General features: G+C 44.7%; 1 protein-coding gene across 4 annotated transcripts in view; it reads left to right on the top strand.

Moving 5' to 3' along the window:
- Window positions 1–24,487, top strand: part of TEX10 (testis expressed 10) — a 164,640-nt gene that overhangs the window by 31,740 nt on the left and 108,413 nt on the right. For all 4 annotated transcript variants that reach the window (XM_083377078.1, XM_083377079.1, XM_083377080.1 and 1 more), the window contains exon 6: window positions 12,025–12,263. In XM_083377078.1, the coding sequence (XP_083233204.1) occupies window positions 12,025–12,263 (239 nt within the window). The remainder of the gene's footprint in view (window positions 1–12,024; window positions 12,264–24,487) is intronic.

The raw sequence follows: 24,487 nt of genomic DNA, 5'->3' as shown, positions 1-24,487 counted from the left end.
GATATACTCTCGCCCTAACTTCTTTGATGGCTGTAGCAACTGTAAAAGTCTAGTAGAAAGGTAAACTCCCACATGGAAAGGCTTAGGCTCCATTCTTTTTTTTTATCAGCATGTGCCTTGTAACATTCTCTGGCCTCTAAAGCTTTTCTCTAAAGCTTTTCTAACCACTGGCCAGATGTTCTGCAATTGATGAACCTAGTCCTTAATGGAGGGAACAGCAGGCTCGTTAGCAGATAACTCAGGCATGAGAATGAAACTCTGGTGATTAGCCACTTGGAAACGAGTGAACCCCATACTGGAGTGCCCTGCATTGTTATAAGCTACTTCAGCAAAAGGCAGCAATTCAGTCCAATTATCCTGTTGATAATTGATAAAACAATGGAGGTACTGTTCTAGAACTGAGTTTGTTCGTTCCATCCCCCCATTCATTTGAAGATAATGACTAGATGACAGTTCCTGATCAGAACCTAAGAGGTTCAAAAAGGCCTACCAGGAGGTCAATTGAACATCTCTATCCGATATTATGTGTTTTGGGGCACCATGGAGATGATAAATATGTTGTACAAACAACTTGGCCAAAGTCTTTGCAGTAGGGATCTTCTGACATAGGATAAAATGGGCTTTAGAAAACAAATCAGTGACAAGCCAAATGACAATATTTCCTGCACTTTCAGGTAGCTCCAAAATAAAAGCCATGGAGAGATTTCTCCAGGGCACTGAAGGACTTGTTACCAGCTGCAGGAAGGTAGGTGTTTTTCCCTCCCTCTGTTTGGCAGCAGCACAAATCAGGCAGCTGGCCACATAGCTTTCAAGGTCCTTCTTTAAGGATGGCCACCAAAATTGCCATTTAAGCAGGTGAAGAGTCTTTACAAACCCAAAGTATCCAGCTATTTTCGAATCATGACAGGCCTGCGTGATTCTCAGTCTCTGACTTGTAGGCACATACATCTTCCCCCCAATCCAAGCCAAACCATCTTTCATCGAGCAGAGATTTTTATGTTCTCCGAATCACTTGTCCTTTTCCAATGCCTTCTTGAAATCCTTGGCCACCACATTGTCTAATGGTAGGGTTTTCTTAAACTGTGTCCTCATAGTGACTGGGGCTACCAGTTGCTGTGGGGAAAAGAGAGGTTTAAGCATCTTCACACTTTTTATATTGTGGCATTCTTGACAAAGCATCAGCCAGGAAGTCCCCCTACCCCTTGCAGGTATTGGATGGAGAAGTTGAAACAATGGAAGTGCTGGGCCCAGTGTGCCTCTTTCAGAGACAGCCACTTGGGGTTTTTTAAAGCTTCAAGGTTCTTATGATCAGGGGAGTAAAATCACCTGGAAAGGGATTTTACTCCCTTCTAAGAAATGTCTTCAGGTTAAGGGGGCCCATCTCACTGCATATGCTTCCTTTTCCCAAGCCACCCACAACTGTCTCAGACAGTTTCTTGGATGTGTAGGCAGAAGGTTGTAACTGATCCTGCTGGTTTTTCTGCAATAACACCGCCCCCACTGCCACATCGCTAGCATTTGCCTAAATCACAAACGACTGTTCCGGGTCCGGGTGTTTCAGCACTGGTTCCACGGAAAAAAGTCTCTTTAAGTTTCTTGAATGCAGCTTGACATTCTGCTGTCTGTTTTAGTGGCTGTGTAGGCTTCGGCTTACCCTCTCCCTTAGTTTTTCAGTAAGTTTGTGATAGGGAGTGCAATTTGAGCAAACGAAGGGAATAAATTGCTGGTAAAAGTTAGTGAACCCCAGAAAGATCTGTAGATGCTTCCTGGTGCGGGGAAGAGTCTACCCCATGACAGCCTGCACTTTATCTGGGTCCATCTCTACCCCTTTGTGGGAGATGTGCTAGCTCAAGTAATCAATTCTTTATGGAATTCACACTTCGAGAGCTTGGCATACAGTTTGGCAATGTGGAGTTTCTTTAGGAGCGCCCTAACTAGTTTTAAATGTTCCGCTTTTGTTTCGGTGTGAATTAAGATATTGTCCAAATACACCAAAACCCCCTTATACAGGTGCTCATGGAGGACCTCACTGATTAGTTGCATGAATACTTCTGGGGCTCCCTGTAGCCCGAAGGGAAGTACCGTGAATTATGAGCTTGCTAGGGGGAAGTTGAAAGCAGTTTTCCATTCATTCCCGTCCTTAATCCTGATGCGATAATACACTTCACATAGGTCTAACTTCGAGAAGAATTTTCCTTTTGCTAGGTGAACTTGCATGTCCCTCATGAGGGGCAGGGATACACATTTTCCACAGATACTGCATTTAGCCATCTATAATCCACGCAGAGACGAAGAGAACCATCCTTTCTGAATAGAATGGGCTGCCACCCGAGATCTGGCCGGTTGGATGAACCCCGGTTAAATTCTTGTCAATGAACTTGTGCAGCTCATCTAGTTTTCTAGGGGTCATCAGATAGAGTTTCGGTTTAGATAACTTAGCCCCCGGGATGATCTCAATAGCACAGTTGGTCGGTTGGTGAGGGGGAAGCTCATCCAACCACTTTTCGCTGAAAATCTCAGCTAAATTGCAGTACTCCCTTGGAATGCTCTGAAGTTCTTGCTCATTCAGCGCAGAGGCTAATTTTTGCTTTGGACCCTCTGCTCTATTATCAAGCAATCCCTGGGAAGGAGCTCTCTTCTTTGGGAACCTTAGCTGCCCCTCTCTCTAGTCAGTTAGGGGGTTCCATTTTTTTAACCAGGTTAGCCCAAAGTCAAGGGGCCATTCCATGCTGGGAGCCACAATGAAGTCTCTGATTGACATCCCATGGTGAGTCCCAGGAGTTTGGTGACAAAGCTTGCTGGGATCCCCCTGCCACGGACCCATCGAGCTGACAAAAGGCGATGGGGTTTTTGAGTTTCTTTAGGGAACGCCCATTTTCCCAACTAGGCTGGGGCTGATTAAACTCTAGGTTAAGGCTGGTTTACCTTAATGACAGGTCCGTTGTTAATAAGGCTCCCCTTGTTCGAGACTTGATCAAGGAGGAACGTGCGTATCTGACATGCATTACGGGAAACCTGGTTGGGCTCAGAGGGAGGGGTCCCTCTGATTGAGTTATGCTCCCCAGGTTTCTGTGTGCTACACCAGCCACGGGCTCAGGGTAGGGGCAGTGGGGTGGCAGTGGTTATCAGGGAGACTTTATGTCCGCGGGAGACCACCATTGTCCAGATTGGTGGGAGTGAGTCCCTCCTCCTGAGATGTGGTTCTCGGGTTCAGATGAGCTTGTTGCTTACATACCTGGTGCCCAGCTGTGTGGCAACAGCTCTGCCCGAGCTGCTTGACACCCTCTCAGGGTTGGCGGTGGAGTTCCCCAGGCTCATAGTGCTGGGTGACTGCAACCTGCCTTCCCTGGGAGGGTCATTGGAGCTAGCCCGGGAGTTCATGGCCTCCATGACGACCATGGACCTGACTCAAGTAATTCAAGGCCCGACTCATGTGGGGGGGTCACACTCTCGACCTGGTGTTCCTGTCTGGACAGTGGTTGGATGATTTGGGAGGGGGTTTACCGGTTGTTACTCCCCTTTCATGGTCCGACCATCATCTCCTGCGGCTGGTCTTCCGTTATACCACCCCCCGCTGCTGGGCGGCGGAACCAACTAGATGGTTCCGCCCCAGGCGCCTAATGGACCCTGAATGGTTCCAGATGGCGCTTGGGTCTATACCTATTACCCTCACTCACAGCCCAACTGATGCCTTGGTGGATGCCTGGGAAAGGGCGGCCACTGAGGCACTCAACTGTGTTGTACCCTTGCGACCTCTGACCCAGCACAGATCCTGTTGGGCTCCATGGTTTTCTGTGGAGCTCCGGGAGATGAAACGTTGGAGACGGGGTCTAGAGAGCAGTTGGAAGTCCAGCCATTCCGAATCTGACCGATTGCAGTTAAGAACCTTTATAAGGCTTTATCTTGCTGCGATGAGCACGGCGAGGGCTAATTACTTCGCCGCCCTCATCACATCCGCAGATAATCGCTCGGCCGTCCTGTTTAGGGTGACTCGCTCCATTCTTAACCAGGAGGTGAGGGAGGATCCCTTGCAGGGACGGGCCAAGGAGTTTAGTCATCATCTGACGGACAAAATCGCTCAGATCTGGGCCGGTTTGGACTCTGACTGGGCGGAGTCTGACGGAGGAATCGGACGGTCTTGAGCAAGTTATCTGGACTGAGTTCGATCCTGTTTCCCCTGATGATGTGGACAGGATCATGGGGAGGCTGAGCTCCACCACTTGTTTGTTGGATCCGGGCCCCTCCTGGCTGGTTTATGCGGCTCGGGAGGGGACACAAGGCTGGTTCCAGGCAGTAATAACTGCTTCTTTGAAGGAGGGTGTCTTCCCCGCCGCCTTGAAGGAGGCGGTGGTGAGACCCCTCCTCAAAAAGCCTGCCCTTGACCCGGCTGTTTTAAATAACTATCGTCCAGTCTCCAACCTTCGCTTTCTGACGAAGGTTGTTGAGAGCGTGGTGGCGCATCAGCTTCCTCTGTTCCTGGAGGAAACTGATTATCTGGACCCGTACCAATCGGGTTTCAGGCCCGGGCACAGCACGGAGACGGCATTGGTCGCGCTGGTGAATGATCTCTGGCGGGCTCGGGACAGGGGTTGCTCCTCTGTCCTAGTCCTATTAGATCTCTCAGCGGCTTTCGATACCATTGACCATGGTATCCTACTGCGGCGTCTCAGGGGGCTGGGAGTAGGAGGCACCGTTTTATGGTGGTTCTCCTATCTCCTGGGCCGCTTGCAGTTGGTGTTGACGGGAGGGCAGAGATCCACCCCAAGGCCTCTCGTTTGTGGAGTTCCTCAGGGGTCGGTTCTCGCCCCTCCTGTTCAACATCTATATGAAACCGCTGGGCGAGGTCATTCATGGTTTCGGGGTGGGGTATCATCAGTACGCTGATGATACCCAACTTTTTTCTCCACCCCGAACCAACCCAGCGATGCCCTCGCCGTGATGTCCGATTGCCTGGAGGCGGTCCAGGTCTGGATGGGGAGAAACAGGTTTCGTCTCAATCCCGCCAAGACTGAGTGGCTGTGCATATCGGCATCTTGGTCTAACCAGTTCATTCCACCTTTAATGATGGGAGGTGAGTTACCCCCCCCCCCGTCAATAGGGCTTGCAACTTGGGCATCCTCCTGGACTCACGGCTCAATTTTGAAGATCATATAGGAGCCGTGACCAGGGGGGGCTTTCGCCCAGGTTCACCTGGTGCGCCAGTTGTGACCCTACCTGGACTGAGATGCCCTACGCACAGTCACTCATGCGCTCGTGACCTCCCGTTTAGACTACTGCAACGCGCTCTACATGGGGCTGCCCTTGAGGTCCACTCGGAGGCTTCAACTGGTGCAGAATGCGGCCGCGCGAGTTGTGATGGGGGTTTCCTGATACTCCCATGTAACACCTCTACTCCGTGAGCTGCATTGGCTTCCAGTTGCCCTCCGGGTGAGATTCAAGGTGCTGGTGATGACCTATAAAGCCCTGAATGGCTTGGGTCCGGGATATCTGAGGGAACACCTGCTGCCGCCATCAAGTTCCCTTCGTCCAGTGCGCTCGCACAGGGAGGGTCTTCTCAGGGTGCCGCCGGTAAAAGATTGCCGGCGGATAACACCCAGGGGGAGGGCCCTCTCTGTGGGTGCGCCTGCCCTCTGGAACCAGCTGCCCGTGGAGCTCAGGACTGCCCCTGACCTGCGTTCATTCTGCCGGGACCTGAAGACTTTGCTCTTTGAGCTCTCTGGCCCAGGCTGAGAATTTTAACTGGGGTTTTATTTTCAGGGATAATTTAATCTTTTTAATTGTCTCTTAACTTTTGTATTTTGTATTGGTGTGACTTTAAAATGCCCTGTAAACCGCCCTGAGCCCTTCGGGAAAGGGCGGTATATAAATCTAATAAAATAAAATTAAATTAAATTAGGTGCACCCCGAGTCCAACAGTGCAGTTATGGTCCTTCTGCCCATGCCTTGGCATAGTTATGGGGTCGATCAGCCCACTTACTAATGGGTCTTCGTCATAATCGCTCTACGACATCCCTGACTCATCATCTGGTGGAGTTGGAGCTCTACTGTCTGCCTTTGGATCCCGGGGGAGCTCCATGACCTTGGTGGATTTTAGGGCCATGTCTTTCGAGCACTGGTTATATTTGCTTGGCTTCCCCTGCCCCCCAGAGAGGCGATCTGGTTTTCTAACCGATGTCTTGCTGTGGCATTCCATAACCCAATGCCCTTCTTTGCCCCACTTGAAACAGGCAGTGGAACACAGTTGGTTTGTGGAAGTTGTGCTGGCCTCTCCCCTTCTGTCCAGCTGGCTCCATCCTCTGGATTTTGTAGGATGATACAGGTTGCGGGTTTGGTAGATTTCCACTTTTTCAAGCCAGGATACACAATTCATAAAGACGTGCTGGTACTCCTGGGGCTACATAGGTCATTATTTAGCCCGTCTTGGAAACAGCTTATCCGGATGTCTTCAGGCCAATTGAGGTAGCAAGCCAAGTCGCGAAACTCCTCTGTGTATTTGGCACTGGTCGACGCCCCTGTTTTATTGTTTTTATTTGATATAAAGATATTTATTTGATATAAACAGATGTTGGAAATGTTTAGTGGCCATTTAAAAGATTATTTAGTGAGGTTTTGAGTGAAGGGAAAATACCCCAGTCATGGACAGAGGCTTATATATCTTTGATCCCAAAGGAAGATTCAGATCGTACCTTGGTTAAAAATTATAGACCCATTTCTCTATTTTTTTTTATTGAAAAGTTTTAAAATACAGTTTTCCTTTAAAAAACCCCCCTTCCCCCTCCCCCCTCCCCCCCTACCTCCCCCCCTCCCCCCCTCCCTCCTCCCCCCCTCCCTCCCCCCCTCCCCCCCGACTTCCCAGAGCTAAATACAAGGTATACTGTATATATATAAAAAAAACAATCATAAACAACCATATACTAACAACTATAAATTCTAAAATCCATCACTCTCTAGCTTATATAGGATAAAACAAACCTTAACAATATTAAATATATATAAAAAAAACTAAAATAGAAAAAGAAAAAAAAATGAAAGAAGACTTATTCGAATGCTACATAAAACTTCTTAACCCTATACTTGTTCTGGATAAACTCAATCCATTTTCTCCATTCCATAATGTAACGTTCTTGCGAATGATCTTTCAAATAGGCCGAAATCTTCGCCATCTCTGCCAGGTCGGAAACCTTTAAAGTCCACTCTTCTATGGTCGGCAGTTCCTCTTTCTTCCAATATTGGCCTATCAAAAGTCTTGCTGCCGTAATTAAGTTCAACATCAACTTGGAGTCCACAACTGTAGCGTCAACAATTATTCCCAACAAAAAAAATTGCGGACAAAACTTTATCCTCCGTTTAAAAATCTTCTGCATATTCCACCAGACTTTTATCCAAAAAGCCTTAACCTTCTTACATGTCCACCATATGTGAAAATATGTTGCATCTTCATCACCGCACCTCCAACATTTAGGCTGGTAATTCGGATACATACTTGCAAGCTTTTTAGGATCTAAATGCCATCTATAAAACATTTTGTAAAAGTTCTCTCTTAAATTTTGAGCTTGAGTAAATTTTACGTTCCTCACCCAAATCTTTTCCCACGTGTCCATTGTAATAACTTCCTGAATGTTTTGGGCCCATTTTATCATACAATCCTTAACAAGCTCTGTTTCTGAATCAATCTCTATCAATGCAAGATATATCTGTTTGATATGTGCTGGTCCCTGATTTCTAATTTGCTTTATCAGGTTTTCATCAGCCATTGCAAATCCATTTCTCTATTGAATGCAGATTATAAAATTTTCTCCTCAATTCTGGTGGGCAGGCTTAAAGTTTTCTTAAGAGAATTTATACATCCAGATCAGAATGGGTTTCTTCCAAATCGGCAAATAAGAGATAATTTGAGAATAGTGATGAATACGTTGGAATATTATGAGATGCACCCTAGCAAACAGTTGGCAATGATGTTTCTTGACGCTCAGAAAGCATTCAACATGGTTAGTTGGGAATTTTTAATATGTCAGATGATTAAAATGGGATTTGGACCAAATTTTGTAAGAGCTATACAAACAATTTACACTAAGCAATCTGCCCGAGTATTATTCAATGGTAAAATGACTGGGAAAATTGATATACAAAAAGGTACGAGACAGGGATGCCCCCTTTCACCTCTACTGTTTATTCTGACTTTAGAACCACTATTGATTATAATTAGGCAAAATAATAATATTAAAGGATTAAAAATAAATGATCAGCAATATAAGCTTCAAGCTTTTGCTGATGACTTAGTTTTTATTTTGGAAGACCCATTGGAATCAGGCCCTAAATTATTGGAGGAAATTAGTGCCTTTGGAGAAGTAGCAGGTTTAAAGATTAATCGAGATAAAACTAAATTTTTGGTAAAGAATATTGGAACTGAATCCAAGGTACAATTACAAGAGGTGATGGGGATCCAAATAGTTTAAAAAAGTTAAATATTTAGGTATTTGGCTATCTTCAAGGTGTCCATCTATAAAGGAATTAAATTTTCAAAAATTGATGACTGAGATGGAGAAGAAATTAGACAGCTGGAAAAACATTCAACTCTCAATCCTAGGACGAATCGCAGTGATTAAGACTCATATTTTGCCAAAGTGGTTATACCTATTCCAAACTGCTCCTGCAAAACTAGATAAGAAATTTTTTAAAAAACTAGAACAGATAGTTGGTAGATTCATATGGAATAATCGAATGCCGCGTATTAAAAGAAGAACGCTGCAGGAGCACAAAACAAGGGGAGGACTGGGGCTCCCACATTGGGAGCTGTATTACCATGCCTCTGCCTTGGCTTGGATTAGGGACTGGGTTGTGTTATCTAGAAGGAGGGTGTTAACTATTGAAGGATATAACTTAACGCAGGGATGGCATGCCTATCTCTGGCCAAGGAAGGATAGTCAATATAAAGTTTTCTCTAATCATTATATTAGGGATGTATTGATAAACTCTTGGCGTATGGTGAGAGGGTGGATCTATACAAAGATACCTGGCTGGTTTACTCCTTTGGAAGCTGTAACTTATTCAACGTTACACAATCCAGACAGAAACTATAGGTATAAAGATCTCATAGATCTGAGAGGCAATCTTAAATCCAGGGAGGAGTTACATTCTGGGGGTATAGAGTTGGATTGGTGGTCGTATTCTCAAATGAGCTCAAGGTTTAAATGGGGATAAGCAGGAATTTGGAATCAATATAATCCCACAAGAATTAGACAAGATTTTATGGGGAAGTGATGCTAAATTTTTATTTTAGACCTATAATCTACTTTTGTTCCATGGGATGGAAGGGGGAACAATAAATGACGTAATGATTGCCTGGGGGAGAAATATTGGTCGCACTATAGAATTAGAAGAGTGGGAACAAATTTGGAAGAAAAATATAAAATTAACGTTAGCAACGGCATTTAAAGAAAATATGTACAAAATGTTGTATAGATGGTACTTAGCTCCCGCACGAATTTCAAAAATGTTTCCCAATGCAAATGACAAATGTTGGAAATGTGATTCTACTAGGGGCACTTTCTACCATCAATGGTGGACTTATCCAAAGGTTAGGTGTTACTGGACCAATATAAAAAATCGGTTATTTCAAATAACAGGATATGATCTTCAATTGGACCCAGCTATTTTCCTCTTGGGGATGAAGCCACAAGAAGTACCAAAAAATGTTTGGTATCTAGTAATACATATTACAACAGCGGCGCATATGATTTATGTGCAATATTGGAAGACGAAGGAAATCCCAACGGACTATCAAGTAATAGAGAAAGTATTACTATGCGCAGAGTCAGATCGAATGACATATATGCTCAAAGGGAAAAGTGAATCACTTTTCAATAAAAGTTGGGACTCCTGGTATTCATGGTTACAAAATAGAATATTTAATCTCAAAGGGTGAAATACCAGATGATTGTGTATTATTATTTGAGGTATAGAATCTGGAGATATATACAATTATAGATTTCTAATATTTGGTAATTAAAAGTTACTTAGCCTGGGGTGCATGAGAAAAAGAAATTAGGGGTAGCATTACACTCTCCGGTCCTGTCTAATGTTGTTTTTGTTTTTTTGGTGTCTAGGATGTTTTGGTGTTTTTCTATTTGATGCACTTTTCAGTACTTTGTAATAATGTTCTTGTTTTTTTATTTAAAATTTGTTTAATAAAAAATTAAAAAAAAAGAAAGAAACAGGCAGTGGAACACAGTTGGTTTGTGGAAGTTGTGCTGGCCTCTCCCCTTCTGTCCAGCTGGCTCCATCCTCTGGATTTTGTAGGATGATACAGGTTGCGGGTTTGGTCGATTTCCACTTCTTCAAGCCAGGATACACAATTCATAAAGACGTGCTGGTACTCCTGGGGCCACATAGGTCATTATTTAGCCCGTCTTGGAAACAGCTTATCCAGATGTCTTCAGGCCAATTGAGGTAGCAAGCCAAGTCGCGAAACTCCTCTGTGTATTTGGCACTGGTCTAGGCCCCTGTTTTATTGTTTTTATTTGATCCTGAACCTTCCAGTCTGCCAGGCGATCTTCAAATTGGCGTCTCAGTGCAGTCATGAACCAGTTAAAATTTCAGAGGTCGGGAGTGTTGCAGTTATTATAAGGTTACCAGCCATCTGGCAGCAGTTCCTTTGAGAGTAAGGGTGACGACTCTGATCTTAGCTGCATCATTGGATAGAGACCTTCTATACAGTTGCATGTATGTGAGGAAGTTAGCCAGGAAGAACCCCAGTTGTTGAGGGTCCCCATCAAATTTAACTCCCGATGGAACTAGCTTTGGCTCTTCTGGGAGTCCTCTCTCAGGGTGGTCGTGGGGTCCGAGCTTTCCAGGGGAAAGCTGTTGTGTTTCCGGAGTAGCTGCCACTGTCTCTGTCGAACCTGTGGCCCTGCCTGCCACCTCGGCGATTATGGTTTCTCCTTCACCGTGTTCACCCTCCTCAGTTAATTCTTCCTCCTTTTCTGGGCAGCCCAGGAATTTGGCTTTTAGGTCCTTGAAAGCCTACACCATGTAATGCATGGCTCCTTCAAGGTCTGACTGCCCGCCCGGTTCCTCATCATCATTGGAAAGCATTTCTGTCCTTTTCAGTGTTCTTCCGACCTCCTCAGGTGAAAGTTACTCCTTGTTTTCTTTCTTACCAATTATTTTTCTTCCTGACACAGAGTGACCATCTCAGCCCCTTGGTGGGGCAGATGTCACTCTGGGTTGGGCACTATTGCAGATCTTACTTTATGTAAGGATCTGCCTCAGCTAGATCTCCCAACAAAGTAGAACTCTTGAAACAGGTATTGTCTCAAAAGAAACTTTTATTGAGAGTTAGTGATGGCTAGAAAGCAAAGCAAGATCTAAAGATTTGTCGTGCAAAGGATTACATCAAAAAGGCAATTCATAACTGCTCCTCCCAGTGTCCAACTGTCCAGTTGAAATCTAGCCAATCCACAAGTGCTACAGCGTTAGGAGAAGCTGGAGATTTAGCGCCCTTTTCAAGCTCTCTCTTGGTTTCGTTCCCCAATGGTTCCAAGTTCCATTGTCTGGAGATAAGGCAATTCTTTTCATGTCACATTCCTCTCACCCAGAGGGAGGGCACCCCATATAGAGCAGAGCAAGGTAAAGCACATTTTCCCCTCATGCAAGCACACACCCACCAACAGAATTGCAGGCCCCAAAAATGAATACATAAGTGAAAGCAGGAAAGAAATAAAGGGAAAGGGATAAATGAATATTTGAGGGGTTCTGACACTGGGTCTTTCTTGATTGTTATTTAAATTATCTCTAGGATCTTTTCATTTATTAAAATTGGGGAAGTTTTTTCATTCCTAGTTTTACTAAAAGAATTTGGCCCTTTGCTGAACTGGTTTAGAGCAGAGAACTCACCTTTACATTTTCTTCTTCCATCACAGAAAACATTTTTATTGTAGGTCTAATGAAAAAAAATTCTTAAAGCTGTAGGAATTACACTTTTTTATTCAAAAATTCTATCTGTTGCATGTGTCTTTCTTTTAGCAATAAGTATTATATGACATCTTCAAGCAATATTGATCATCTTTTGCTGAATTTAACTTTATGTGAAATCATGGTCTCGCTAGCAAATACTTCAACATTGACTACAGATGCCCATTGGCTAGACTTAATTGGAAAGTTTGTGATAGAAACTCTTCAGGATGGTTGTAAATTAAACAGTAAGCAGCTGAACAAATTGCTCAGAGTGACTTGGAGACTTTTAGAAATCCAGCTAAACAAAGGTAAGATAATACGAATATATGTTGTACTATGATCACCCAAACTTTATTTGGTGCTTTGTTATATGTTTGAAAACTTTCACTAGCTTATTTATTCTAGAAACTGAAGAGCCATTTCTAGAACAGGGCTTTTCAACCTTTTCACCCATTGTACCACTTTTAGGATATGGCAACATCCAGTTGCCTAGCAAGGTGTCAAAAACTTGATGATCAAAAAAAAAAAGTAAAAAAGTGATGAAGTACAGGTAGTCCTTGACTTACAACAGTTTGCTTAGTGACTGTTCAAAGTTACAATGGCACTGAAAAAAGTGCCTCCTAAACCACAGCCGAGCAAGACACCTGCCTGCCCGCCCGGCAGCACTCTTCCTCCTGCTCAAGGTTTTTATTGTGAGCATTTCTGTTGAGGATTGGAAGCAGGGGTGGGGTGGGGGGGTGTTTGGTTTTTATTTCCCCCCCCCTCTGCTGGGTGGTTGCAGCAGGTTTTGGTTACTATATGACCCTGGGACACTGTGACTGTACATTCCAGCTGATCAGCGCTTCTTCTGAGCTCAACAGAAGTGCCAGGATCAGTGCCAAGCTCCAGCTGGAGACTGGTGCTGATCCTGGCGCTTCCACTGAGCCCTGACAGCCCCGAAGTAGCGCTGATCCTGGCACTTCCACTGATTACTGACAACCCTGAAGAAGCGCTGATCCTGGCGCTTCCAGTGAGCCCTGACATCTCTGCAGCTCCAGCCGTCTCTTGCTCAGGCTTGTGCGGTGCTACCACTGGTTCAGTTCATTTCCCTCCCCTGCTACTTTTCTAGGATGGTCGCATACCACCTGCCGGGTGCCAGTGTACCACAGGTGGTACCCATACCACTGGTTGAAAAGCCCCAGAGCATAGATGGCTATAAGATTGAGCAAATCTTCTGCTTCAGATACTTAGGGTGGTCCTTCACTTTGCTGTCAGTAGGAAAGTCCAAGGATATATTGTTGAAAATCCACAGATGAGATCATTTGTCATCCTTAAATATATTAAGGGAAGAAGTCATCACTACATACTGGCAGCTCTAAAATTATTGAACTCAAGCCAATAACACAAATTCTGGTGTCCAGAAGAACCTTTCTCCAATTCTGCACCATTAGAATTTGTATACTTCAAATTTTTAAGATTAACTCTTCAAATCTCTAATTGTGTCTCTACTTCCACCTTCTGTCTACAAATAGGTTTCATGGAATTTTAGGGTGGAATTCAATTATTGGCTCAGGCTTTGGACTTCTCTGAGAATTTAGCGTTGGTTATGATCAGGCACTTGTGTGCTATTTTCACAAATGCAGCCCACCACTTCCAGGCTCAGTTTCCAACAGGCTGTGGCCCACCATTGGGCCATAGCCAGGGGATTGAGGACCTCTGCTTTAATGAATATATCCCACCTATCTTATGCTGGTTTATGACTGTAATAAAGATTTGGTTCATTTTATTTTATTTGGTTATAATGCCAATATCTTCTAATAATAAAAATATCATGCAGGAGTTGGAAAGGAATTTGGAACTCATTTAGTTCAACTCCATGCTCAATGTAGAAACCCAGTTTACTACACTCTTCTTGACAGATGGCTATGTAACCTGTTTAAACATTTTCAATGGAGTATCTATCATATGCTGAGACATTTCTGTTTAACAGTTCTTATTGTTAGGAAATATTTTCTGATGTTTACCGGAAATGTACTTTCTTGTAAATTAAATCCATTGTTTCTTGCCATGTCTTCTGTGCTATCGCTCTTTAGATAAGATAACATGAAGACATTTAAGATTTTTATCTTGTGCTGAAATGTAGTAGTTTTTTCTTTCCTTTCAGACTCTTTATTAGTTACAGGTATTTCTTGACATACAACCATATTGGGACTGGAGAGTTGTTGAACAAAATAGTTGTTAAATGAAATGTCACATGATTACTTTGCTCAACTATCACAACCCTGGCATTCCTGGTTGCAGTCATTAACTGATCTTGTGGATTTCCACTCTTTAAGTGGAGAGATAGCACAGTAGGTAAGGAGTGCAGAGTGTCTTGAGAGCGGGGGATTTTTAATCCCAGAGCAGAGAGACACTCATGTGCGACCTTTGCTGGATCTCCTTGGGCCTCCTTCCATTGCCTGAGGCACCTCTTCTTACCGTTCTGCCTCTTTGCTTAGGAGCTGAAAATCTTCCCTAATGATATTAAAGCAGGATTTTCTGTACCCGAGCAGACATAAATTCATGTGTGGCCTGCACCGGGCCTCCCAGGACCTCCTCCCCCCACCCCAAGGCCCCCTGCACTCCTTACCTTACTATGCTGTTTCTCAACATAGGGAATGAAAATTCTGCTTGGGTTTGCTGTTCTCAGTGTGGATGTAGGTCTTTCATACATCTATCCATAGTTCTGTCATACTTTTCATATATCCCGTCTCATTATATTAATTATTGTACTAGTATTCTCTTGTCTTGTACATATATGGTTTCTTCTAGCAGCCCACTTATCAGATTCTCCTGGTCCATTTGACATGAAGCTTGTTAAGCTGGTTGACAGCTGATCCCATATGACTTTCCTAGTTCATGTCGTATTTGAGGTAGGCACATGAAGCATTAGGGAATCTTTGCCCAAGGACCCCTATTAGTAATATAGGCACCATTTGAACCCCAATCTCTCCTTCCTTCCTTCCTTCCTTCCTTCCTTCCTTCCTTCCTTCCTTCCTTCCTTCCTTCCTTCCTTCCTTCCTTCCTTCCTTCCCTCCTCTTTCCCAGGCAAAGGTTGATTGCCAACTATAGGGCTTTCTTAGGTTTAGAAATTTAACAGTCTGTGTGTCTGACTGGCTTACTTCCTGACATACATGCAATTTGTATTGTCCCAAATGTGCATTTTCCAAAAAGCAACTTGACTTTCTTGGATTTTTCTTTGAAAAAGTTTCGCTTTCTTGGTTTTTTTTGGGATGTGTTGGTTTTCTTGGATGAGAAGTGAAACATTTTTATAGGGGGGAAAAACCATGAAAGAAAGGCCATTTGCCTTTTGGAAAATGCACATTTGGGACAATACATATTTTAACTTAAAGATAATAAGAGAAATTAATAAAAATGTGAAAAAGAAAAAGACCTGTTCTTAACAGCAATTATAAAATGTATTTTAGCCTCTCTCTAAAGCTTATACCAAAGTATTTGTCACGTCCCTATAGATCCCTGTCAAGATGCTACCATTCTGATGGGAGGGGGGACCTCTTGTGATGTACTTGGTTTGCTTTATTTCTCTTTGCCTTGATGTACTTTCCTGGGGAATGGGAGGGAGAGGGAAGAGCCTGGGGCCATCTACTTTGCATCATCAAGGACGTGATGATCTTATTGTGTCCTCCATCTGGAGTTCTTACAACACCTTCATATCTCTGGATTGGTTCCCTATGGAATGGGCAGTTGGGAGGGGTTTTGAATAATGGGGTTTAACCTAACATTTCTGCATGGGAGCTTCAGATCCTGCCTGCTTTTCCTGCTTTCACTATTTCTCAGTAAAAGTTCCTTATGGAATGCTACCAGTTTCAAGAGTTCTGCTTCCTTGAGGGAATCAGCTGTGGGAGGGGCCTTACATTAGGCAGGATCTGCAAATTGGTCAATCCAGAGAGGCACCAGCCCTACTGTGGGGACTGAGCAAACAATGTCCAACTCAGGCAGTGAGCATGGAGAGGCTACGTTTTGGTGAGAGACCTCTACAAAAACTCACCCGGACACAATCTCTGGTGAATGAACAGAGGAGGTTGCTACCCTGGAGGACCCTGAGAAGTCAAGATAATCTGTTGGTGTGGAGAAGAAGGAAGATTGGGAATAAAGAGCCAAGGGAGTCATCCTCACCTGCGGTAGCTGACAACATGACTGGAGGCGCAAAATTCACCACTCTATGATGGTGAATCAAATGAAGAACCAGGGGCCAAGCTGATCGCCTCATAAAGCAAGCCATTCAATTCATGATGGAAGTGTTCCAAAGCCTGAAAACACAAGGGGCCATAGCCCATCTGGAAAGAGAGCGGGAAGCATGAGGAGACATGAGGGGGGGGGATAATTCTTCCAGAGACAGCTAAGGGTGCCATTGAATTGGCTGAGAGGGTAATTGCCACACTAGCCAGCTCTCCCTGGAGGGTTCCAGGAGACATGACCACTCACAGGGCTTGTGGGGGGGCTATCCCCTCAGCATGAACAAAAGGCACCCCCCAGGCGTCAAATTCAATGGAGACCCTCAGCAACTGGGATTTTTCCTTGCCCACATCCTTACCTATATGCAAAAATATGGGCAAGACATCTTCACCGAAGGGGCTAGGGTGAGAAATACCCTGTGTTTCATTGCAGCCTTCTAAAACCTGAAGTAACCTCACCTTTATGGCCAGTAGCTCTCCCAAGGCTACAGCCCATCATGGTAGAAGATGAACAACATTTTGAAATTAAAGAGATCCTTGATTCTCGTAAACATAGAATAACACAATACTTCATAGCATGGAAAGACCTCTGCATATCTCAAAATGAGTAGGTTCACAAGAAACATGTTGGAGACTTCTCAAATGATTCCATGTTCTTTACCCAGATAAACCTAAGTAACTGTTATTTTGCTCTGTCCCCTTTATTATTTTGATCTCTCCCATGTGGATTTCTCCTTTTTATGGTCAATATGTCCCTATGGATCCATGTTAGGACGCTGCCATTCTTTTTTTTTAAAAAAGCAAGTTTTATTAATTTTCTAATTTTACATCAAAAATATTTGTGAAGCAATGTGGTGATTGGATAAACAAAAGTCCAAAAGTCTTGTTATATTTCAAAAACATATTCTATTTATCACCTTTGTAATTATCAATGATTAACAAGGTATCTTTTGATGTGTCATTCCAAGTTCTATAGTATAATTCAAAGTTATGCTCTAGTAGCTAATTTTCATTCCCTTAAAAATCTAGGTCCTAAATATAAAATTAGTTTGTATCTTTTAATAGTTCCCCTTAGCCTATTAAAAGAAATTTTAAGCTTTATTATTACAAATACCAACATTTTAAAAAAACATTGTTTAAATCTAACTCTAGGTTTCTTTTTGTGCCAGGCAGGCTTCCATATCATTGCCTTGTAACTTCTCAAATGTGTCTCCCTTTCTTTCTACACATGTTGTTTGAATCCAGGGAGACCATCCAGTTGTCAATTTTTCAAAGAGAGTGACCCCATTAAGGTCATTAAATTGTCGTTCTAATAAATCAGGTCTCCATGTTTGGCATAGTATAGTTGTTATTAATTCAGTCTAGTCGTCTTCTTCTTTCAGTCCCATCTGGCTTAGGCAAGAGGTCATGTCTGGTGTTATAGTTTTTGTTTGGTTGGTTAGATTCTTAATGTACTGTATTTGAAAGCCTTTGGCATCCTCCATCTTAATATTGCTTTCTTCAGCTTCTGTTGTTCGTTGAATTGTAGATTTTATAGTTGAAATCAAAGTTTGGGCATTAAGGCTTTCAATAAATTGTACTTGTTCTTTAGAGTCCCCTATTTTGTTGTTGATTTCCTCTTCTGTTAGTTTTTGGATTGTCAGTTCATTGAAGTCAGAGTCTCATTTAGTGGGTTTATGCTGTTAGATTTGTCTTTAAGTCTGGCTTTCATTTGTTCAGTCATTGCCAAAACTGTATCAAGTATAAGTTTATATTCAAGTGGTGGAATATATTCCTCCATTTCTTTGATGTTTACAGATAGGTCTTTAGTGGAGGCTATTTTAATAAGAGTTGGTGAATGTCCACCTCCACTATTCCTAAAGGTTGTTTTCGGTGTCAGGTGTTCCCAATTCTTATCTTTAGAGATAATGTCAAGGACACATCTGTTACAGCCAGATCTCACAATAAAAAAGGTTTACTTGCTATACCAGGTTTCACCACAAGATGTCCTCAATAGCATGTAGAATCTTTTTCCAGACTAATATGAAGCTTTTATCCAATTAGTCCATTTTTAGCAATAAATAGGGTTTAAGGTCCCCACAGAGATAAGAACGTTTTAGTAGCCCAAAAATTCTAGAGGTACAACTAGGGTTGTTTAATTATTTAGCTTAGTCATTTGGTTTCTTTTGAGGCTTTAAGGTTTTAGTTCCCCAAGTAAGCAGTTGCCAATCTTTCAAGAGAGGGGGAGATTTTCAGAAGAGTCCCATAGGGAAGTAATTAGGGAAGTAAGAAAGGTAAGGTCTCCAAATCCTCCAGGTTGCTTTGTTGTGCTTGATGGTGATTTTGGCTTTCGGCAGGGAGCAGCTTAGTGATCGGCCATGTTGATGGCCGATCTCTTCTTTTTCGGGCCAGAGGAGCTGCTCCGGATCGAACAGAGGGCTTCTGCCCTTCCGCAACCACAAGGAGGGCCTCCTCACTGTGGTCGCCCCTCCAGGGAGACTTTTGACCCTTTTCAGGATCCTCCAAGGAAGATAGATCAGACGGCGGGGAGAGCGTTCTTCCTGAGAGTCCACTGGCACTGTGCGCGCAGCCAGGATGCTGCCATTCTGATGGGAGGGGGGACCTTTGGAGCTCTCTTGTGATATACTTAGCTTAGCTTTGTTTACTTTGTTTCTCTTTGCTTTGATGCAGCTTCCTGGAGAATTTATTTATTTTTATTTATTTATTAAATTTTTATACCGCCCTTCTCCCGAAGGACTCAGGGCGGTGTACAGGGCAATAAATATCGAAATATAAATACAAAAGTTAAAAAAGATTAAATAATTATGCCCAATATAATACAATAATTAAAACTATGTTAAAACCAAATCCAAACCCCAAACCCATCAGACCAGGCCAGATTGTTCAAATAAATAGGTTTTTAGATCGCGTTGGAAGGAGCGAACGTCGGGGGCCATCCGGAGCTCAACCGGCAAGCGGTTCCATAGGTCTGGCGCGCCCACAGAGAACGCCCTCCCCCTGGGGGCCACCAATCGACATTCTCTGATCGGAGGCACCCTGAGGAGGCCCACTCTGTGGGAGCGCACTGGACGGAGGGAGGTTGACGCCGGCAGCAGGTGCTGCCGTAGGTAATCTGGACCCATGCCATGTAGGGCTTTATAGGTCATTACCAGCACCTTGAATCTCACCCGGAGGGCAGCTGGCAGCCAATGCAGCTCGCGGAGCAGAGGTGTAACATGGGAGTATAGGGAGACCCCCAACACCACTTGCGTGGCTGCATTCTGCACCAGTTGAAGCCTCTGAGTGGTCCTCAAGGGCAGCCCCATGTAGAGAGCGTTGCAGTAGTCCAAATGAGAGGTCACGAGCGCATGAGTGACTGTACGCAAGGCATCCCGGTCTAGATAGGGCCGCAACTGGTGCACCAGGCGAACCTGGGCGAAGGCCCCCCCTAGTCACAGCTCCTATATGATCTTCTAAGGAGAGCTGTGAATCTAGGAGGGCCCCCAAGTTGTGAGCCCGATCTACGGGGGGTAATAACTCACCCCCCATAGTAAGAGATGGAAAAATCTGCATTTCCCGCGATGCCGGTACGCACAGCCAATCAGTCTTGTCAGGGTTAAGCTGAAGCATGTTCCTCCCCATCCAGACCTGGACCGCCTCCAGGCAATGAGACATCACGTCAAGGGCATCACTGGGGTGGTTTGGGGTTGAAATAAAAAGTTGGGTATCATCAGCATACTGATGATAACCAACTCCAAAACCACGAATGATTTCACCCAGAGGCTTCATATAGATGTTGAACAGGAGAGGCGAGAGGACCCCTGAGGAACTCCACAAACGAGACGCCTCAAGGTCGACCTCTGACCCCCTGCCAACACCAACTGTGAACGCCCCAGAAGGTAGGAGAACCACTGAAGAACTGTGCCTCCCACTCCCAACCCCCTGAGACGCCGCAGCAAGATACCATGGTTGATGGTAGGGAGGGGGAGGGAAGAGCCTGGGGCCATCTGCTTTGCCTCACCAAGGATGCAATGCCTGTGATAACATCTCATTATCACATCCTTGGTCTGGAGTTCTCACACCTTCACACCTCTGGATGGTTCCCTATGGACTGGGCAGTTGGGAGGTGTTTTGAACAATGGGTTTAACCTAATGTTTTCACGTGGGAGCTTCAGATCCTGCCTGCTTTTCCTGCTTTCACTATCTCTCAGTAAAAGTTCCTTTTGAAATGCTGCCAATTTCACCACTGTCTGTGGTGACAGTGAGGAGGGAGCTCATCTGACCTACATTTGCTAAATACCTCTCTTAGGTTGTGGTATTCTTTTGGAATACCTTATATACCTTATATGATTTCCTGCCAGGGGTCCTTTTGGGGTTTGCGTTCAGTACTACATGGGGTTTGTCCCCTCACTGGGAATTTTAAAAGCCCTTTTCTCTAATCCACCTGTGGATTCCACTTCTTTAGCCAGTTCAACCCCAAAATGAGCGGTCTGTTCATCCCAGGTGTCACTGTGAAGCTTAGAGTCTCTGAATGGGATCCCATGGTCATCTCCAGGGATACGGTGGTGAAAGTGGCTGCAATGCCTCCTGTGACTGACCCGTCTAGTTGGCCAAGGGCAATTGGGATTTTTAACCTTCTCAGGCGGATTCCAAATTTCTCTACTAGGGCTGGCCTCACCAAGCATCTGGTGCATCCTGAATCTAGCAGGGCTTTTAGGGAAACAGTCTGCCCCATACCAGGGAGGTGTAGTTCTATGGCCATCATCACTAGCGCAATCGGGCCACTTACCAAGGGGTCGTCATTGTAGTTGCTATCCAAGACCTTCTGGTCTTCTGATGAGTTGGAGTTCCCTCCCTCCATTTTAGTGAGGTGTTGAACTCCATGACCTCTGTACACTTCAGGGCTGTTTCCTTAGTGTGACACTGTAGTTTGGTGGTTTTCCCGTTTGGTGCATGCTGGGATTTTCACCCAGCATTTGGCTGCTTGCTAGCCTTCCTTTCCGCATCTGAAGCAGGCGGTGGAACATGCTGGCTGGGGTTGTGGTCTGGTTGTTTCCCTCTTCCTCTCTGAGTGGGGGCCCCGTCTCACATTGCAGGCATTGTATAAGTCATTTTATAAGCCGTTGTTCAGACAAGGATATCCTCTGGCCAGTCAAGGTGGCAAGCCAGGTCCCAGAATTCCTTGGTGTACTCAGCTACCAGGTGGCACCCTTGCTTCACCATCTTAATGTGGTCTTGGGCTTTGCGGTTGGCTAGATGGTCTTCAAATCTACATCTCAGAGCTGTCATGAAACGACTGAGGTTTCGCAGCTTTGGGGCATTTGCATTGTGGAGGATTACCACCCCCTTCGCTGCAACCCTTTCCAATGCTAGGGTGACAACCCTGACCCTAGCCCCCTTGGTGGGGATCTTGTGTCCATATGCCTGTATGTAGGTGAGGATATTCGTTAGGAAAAACCCGACCTGCTGAAGGTCCCTGTCGAAGTTCATTCCAAGGAGGGACGCTTTTCACTCCCTCTGGAGAGTTCCACCATCACCAGCCCTTGGGACATTTGCTCCTTAAGAGTCCCTTGGAGGGGTCCTGCTGTGGCAGTTGCTGCTCTTTCTAACATCTCGGCTGTTCCTGTTGCAGTGCCCAGGGGCAGTGTTCCCCCCCTTTGCTCACTGATCACATTGGCTGTTGTCCCCCATCACTCGGCTAAGGCTTCTTGTGTTTTCAGGTTCTGGAAGGCTTCCATCATGAAGCACATGAGGAGATCAGTGTGGTCAGGTTCTTCTCCCTGTGCTTTTTTATTGTCTAGTGCAGAGGTCCCCAACCTTTTGAGCACCAGGGACCAGTTACATGTAGAGAGGTTTTTCCATGGACCAGAGGGTCATGGCTTTGTGTGCTGCCTGCACCCTGCAGATGGGGCTTTGCTTGTTTGTGTGGCCCGATTGCTGGCAAGCATGGCCCGGTACCAGTCCACAGACTGGGGGTTGGTGATCCCTGGTCTAGCGCCTCCAGCTCTTTTCTCCAAAGATGCCAATGGCTGCCTTGGGTGAGGGTGACCCCTTTTGTCCTCCCTTCTGAGTCATCTCTCTTCCTCACACCAATGGACCATCTCAGCTTAGATGAGTTCTCTAGGCTGGCAGCTTCTTCTGTCTATCTGGCAGAGCTCGTGTTCGGGTGAGCCTTAGCAAGTTCTTCCCCCTAGCACTCGGCTTCCTCCTGGTTGCTGCCTTGCTTAAACATTGTTTGCATGGTCCCCATCGTAGGGCATATGCCTCTCCAGATTGACCACTTTGCAGATTCCACCTATTGTATTCCCTCAGGAAAGCATGTGTCAAGTTTTGAAGCCCAGTCTTCTTGGTGTGACAGACATTGCTTCTCAACTTGCCATTGAGCTTGAGGGGAGGGGAGAGATTTGGAATGCAGGCTTCAAAAACCAGCCTAGATTACTTGGGCTATAGGATATCACGTGAAGGAGATGGACCCAGGGAAAGTGAAGTCCATTCTAGAATGGCAAGCTCCCTGAACCTATAAACAGTTGCAAAGTTTTCTCGGGTTCACAAACTTCTATTGCCAATTTATCCCTTCCTTCACCAAAATTGCTCACCAAAATTGCTCTGCCAATCATGGAACTCTTAAAGACAGGTCCCAGGGAAGGGAAACCCTGGCATAGCCAGCCATTGAAATGGACAATGGAGTACCAAGTGGCGTTTGAGAAATTTAAGAGACTGTTTGCTGCAGAGCACATCCTAAAACACTCTAATCCAGAAGAGCCATTTGTATTTCAAGCAGATGCCAGCAATGTTGCACCGGGGGTGGTGTTGCTTCAAAAGAATGGAGAAGACATCGGCAGTCATGTGCTTTCACTTCCTGAAAGCTAAACGAAAGCAAGAGGTGATGGGCAGTGTGGGAGAAGGAAGCCTTAACTGTCCAGTGGGCTCTACTGACATGGAGAAAATTCTTAGAGGGGAGTAAGGTCGCCTTCAAAGTTTGGACTGATCACGAACTTAGAGGCACTAAGGACCCTCTGTTAGCTCTCCCCCAAGCAAGTTCAGTGGGCTCAATACATTAATCAATTTGACTTTACTTGTGGGGATTTTCTAGCTGATGCAGATGTCCTGCTTGTCCTGATACAAAAGTATCCCATAGGAAGTGGTGAACTCTTTTATCCCCATGAGGCATTTGGCAGCGCAAGTGTCCACCTGGCAGCAGGGAAAAAGAAAAACCCTCTTTCCTGGTGACGCGTTTGTGCAGCAGATGAAACTGGAGCTGCAAACCAATGCATGATTTAGAGCCCATTGAGGAGAACTATGTAAATAGCTGTGCTGTGTATATTCCATGAAGGCCAGGGAAGAGTCCAGGATTGCTGCAACTGACTGACCTGACCTTGGAAAAAAAATAGCCAAGTTTTGAAACCCAGTCTTGCTGGTGTGACAGACATTGCTTTCAACTTGCCAATGAGCTCAGGAGGGGAGAGGTTTGGAATGCAAGCTTCAAAGATTAAGGAAGCAGACTGGTAATCAAGGACAATGGCCAGGTGTCTGGCTAGATCCAGAGATGTTCTCTCATAACAATATTTTCCAACTTGATTGGGCAACGTGACCTGACCCAGAGGGAGGAGAAAAAAGTTAATGCTTTTACTATAGGTGTTTGGGAAGGGGCCTGTCAGAGCTTTCTTCTTTTTTACTTTCTTATATACCAATATGGTGTACTCAATAAATCTTTGCATTAAAAGATCGGAAAGTCTCGAAGATGTTTCCTTAGTTGGATTTGTCAGTCAGAACTTTGACAGCATGACTTTTGAAAGAAGACTTATTTCAAAAGGATCTTTTACTGAGAGAAACTGATTGCAGAGAAGTCAGGCAGAATCTGAAGTTCCCATGCTAAACGTTAAGCTAAATTTTCCACTATTCAAACTCCACCCCAATGCCCAAGTCCATCAAGAGCCAATCCACTGGTGTGAATATTTGAAAACTCTGAGCCAAAAAGGTGATAACAAGTTGCTTCTCTTACGCTGCGATCTTGCTAGCAAGCAGGAGTTAGCCGGAAAGGAGTCAAAACAGGTGACCCTGAGGGCTCATTTCCCTCCCTCCCCAATTCCCATGCAGATACATCAAAGCAAAAGTAAAAACATCCTCTATCCCCACATATCCTTCCCCTCTCCAGAATGACAGCATTCTGATAGGGACCTGACATACAGTCTTTCAGCAGTGATCATGTACTGTATAAAAATCTTTCATGGCTTTTTTCTAGTCTGTCCACTAATCCCAAGAATGCCAATCTTGTTTCAATTGATGTTTAGTCTTTGAAATTTTTGCACCATTATGCATATTTGAACCCAGAATTTTCT

Source organism: Vipera ursinii, assembly GCF_947247035.1.
Source record: "Vipera ursinii genome assembly, chromosome: Z".
NCBI lineage: Eukaryota > Metazoa > Chordata > Lepidosauria > Squamata > Viperidae > Vipera > Vipera ursinii.
The sequence above is the reverse complement of the archived record's forward strand: the minus strand, read 5'-3'. Positions and strand labels throughout refer to the sequence as shown.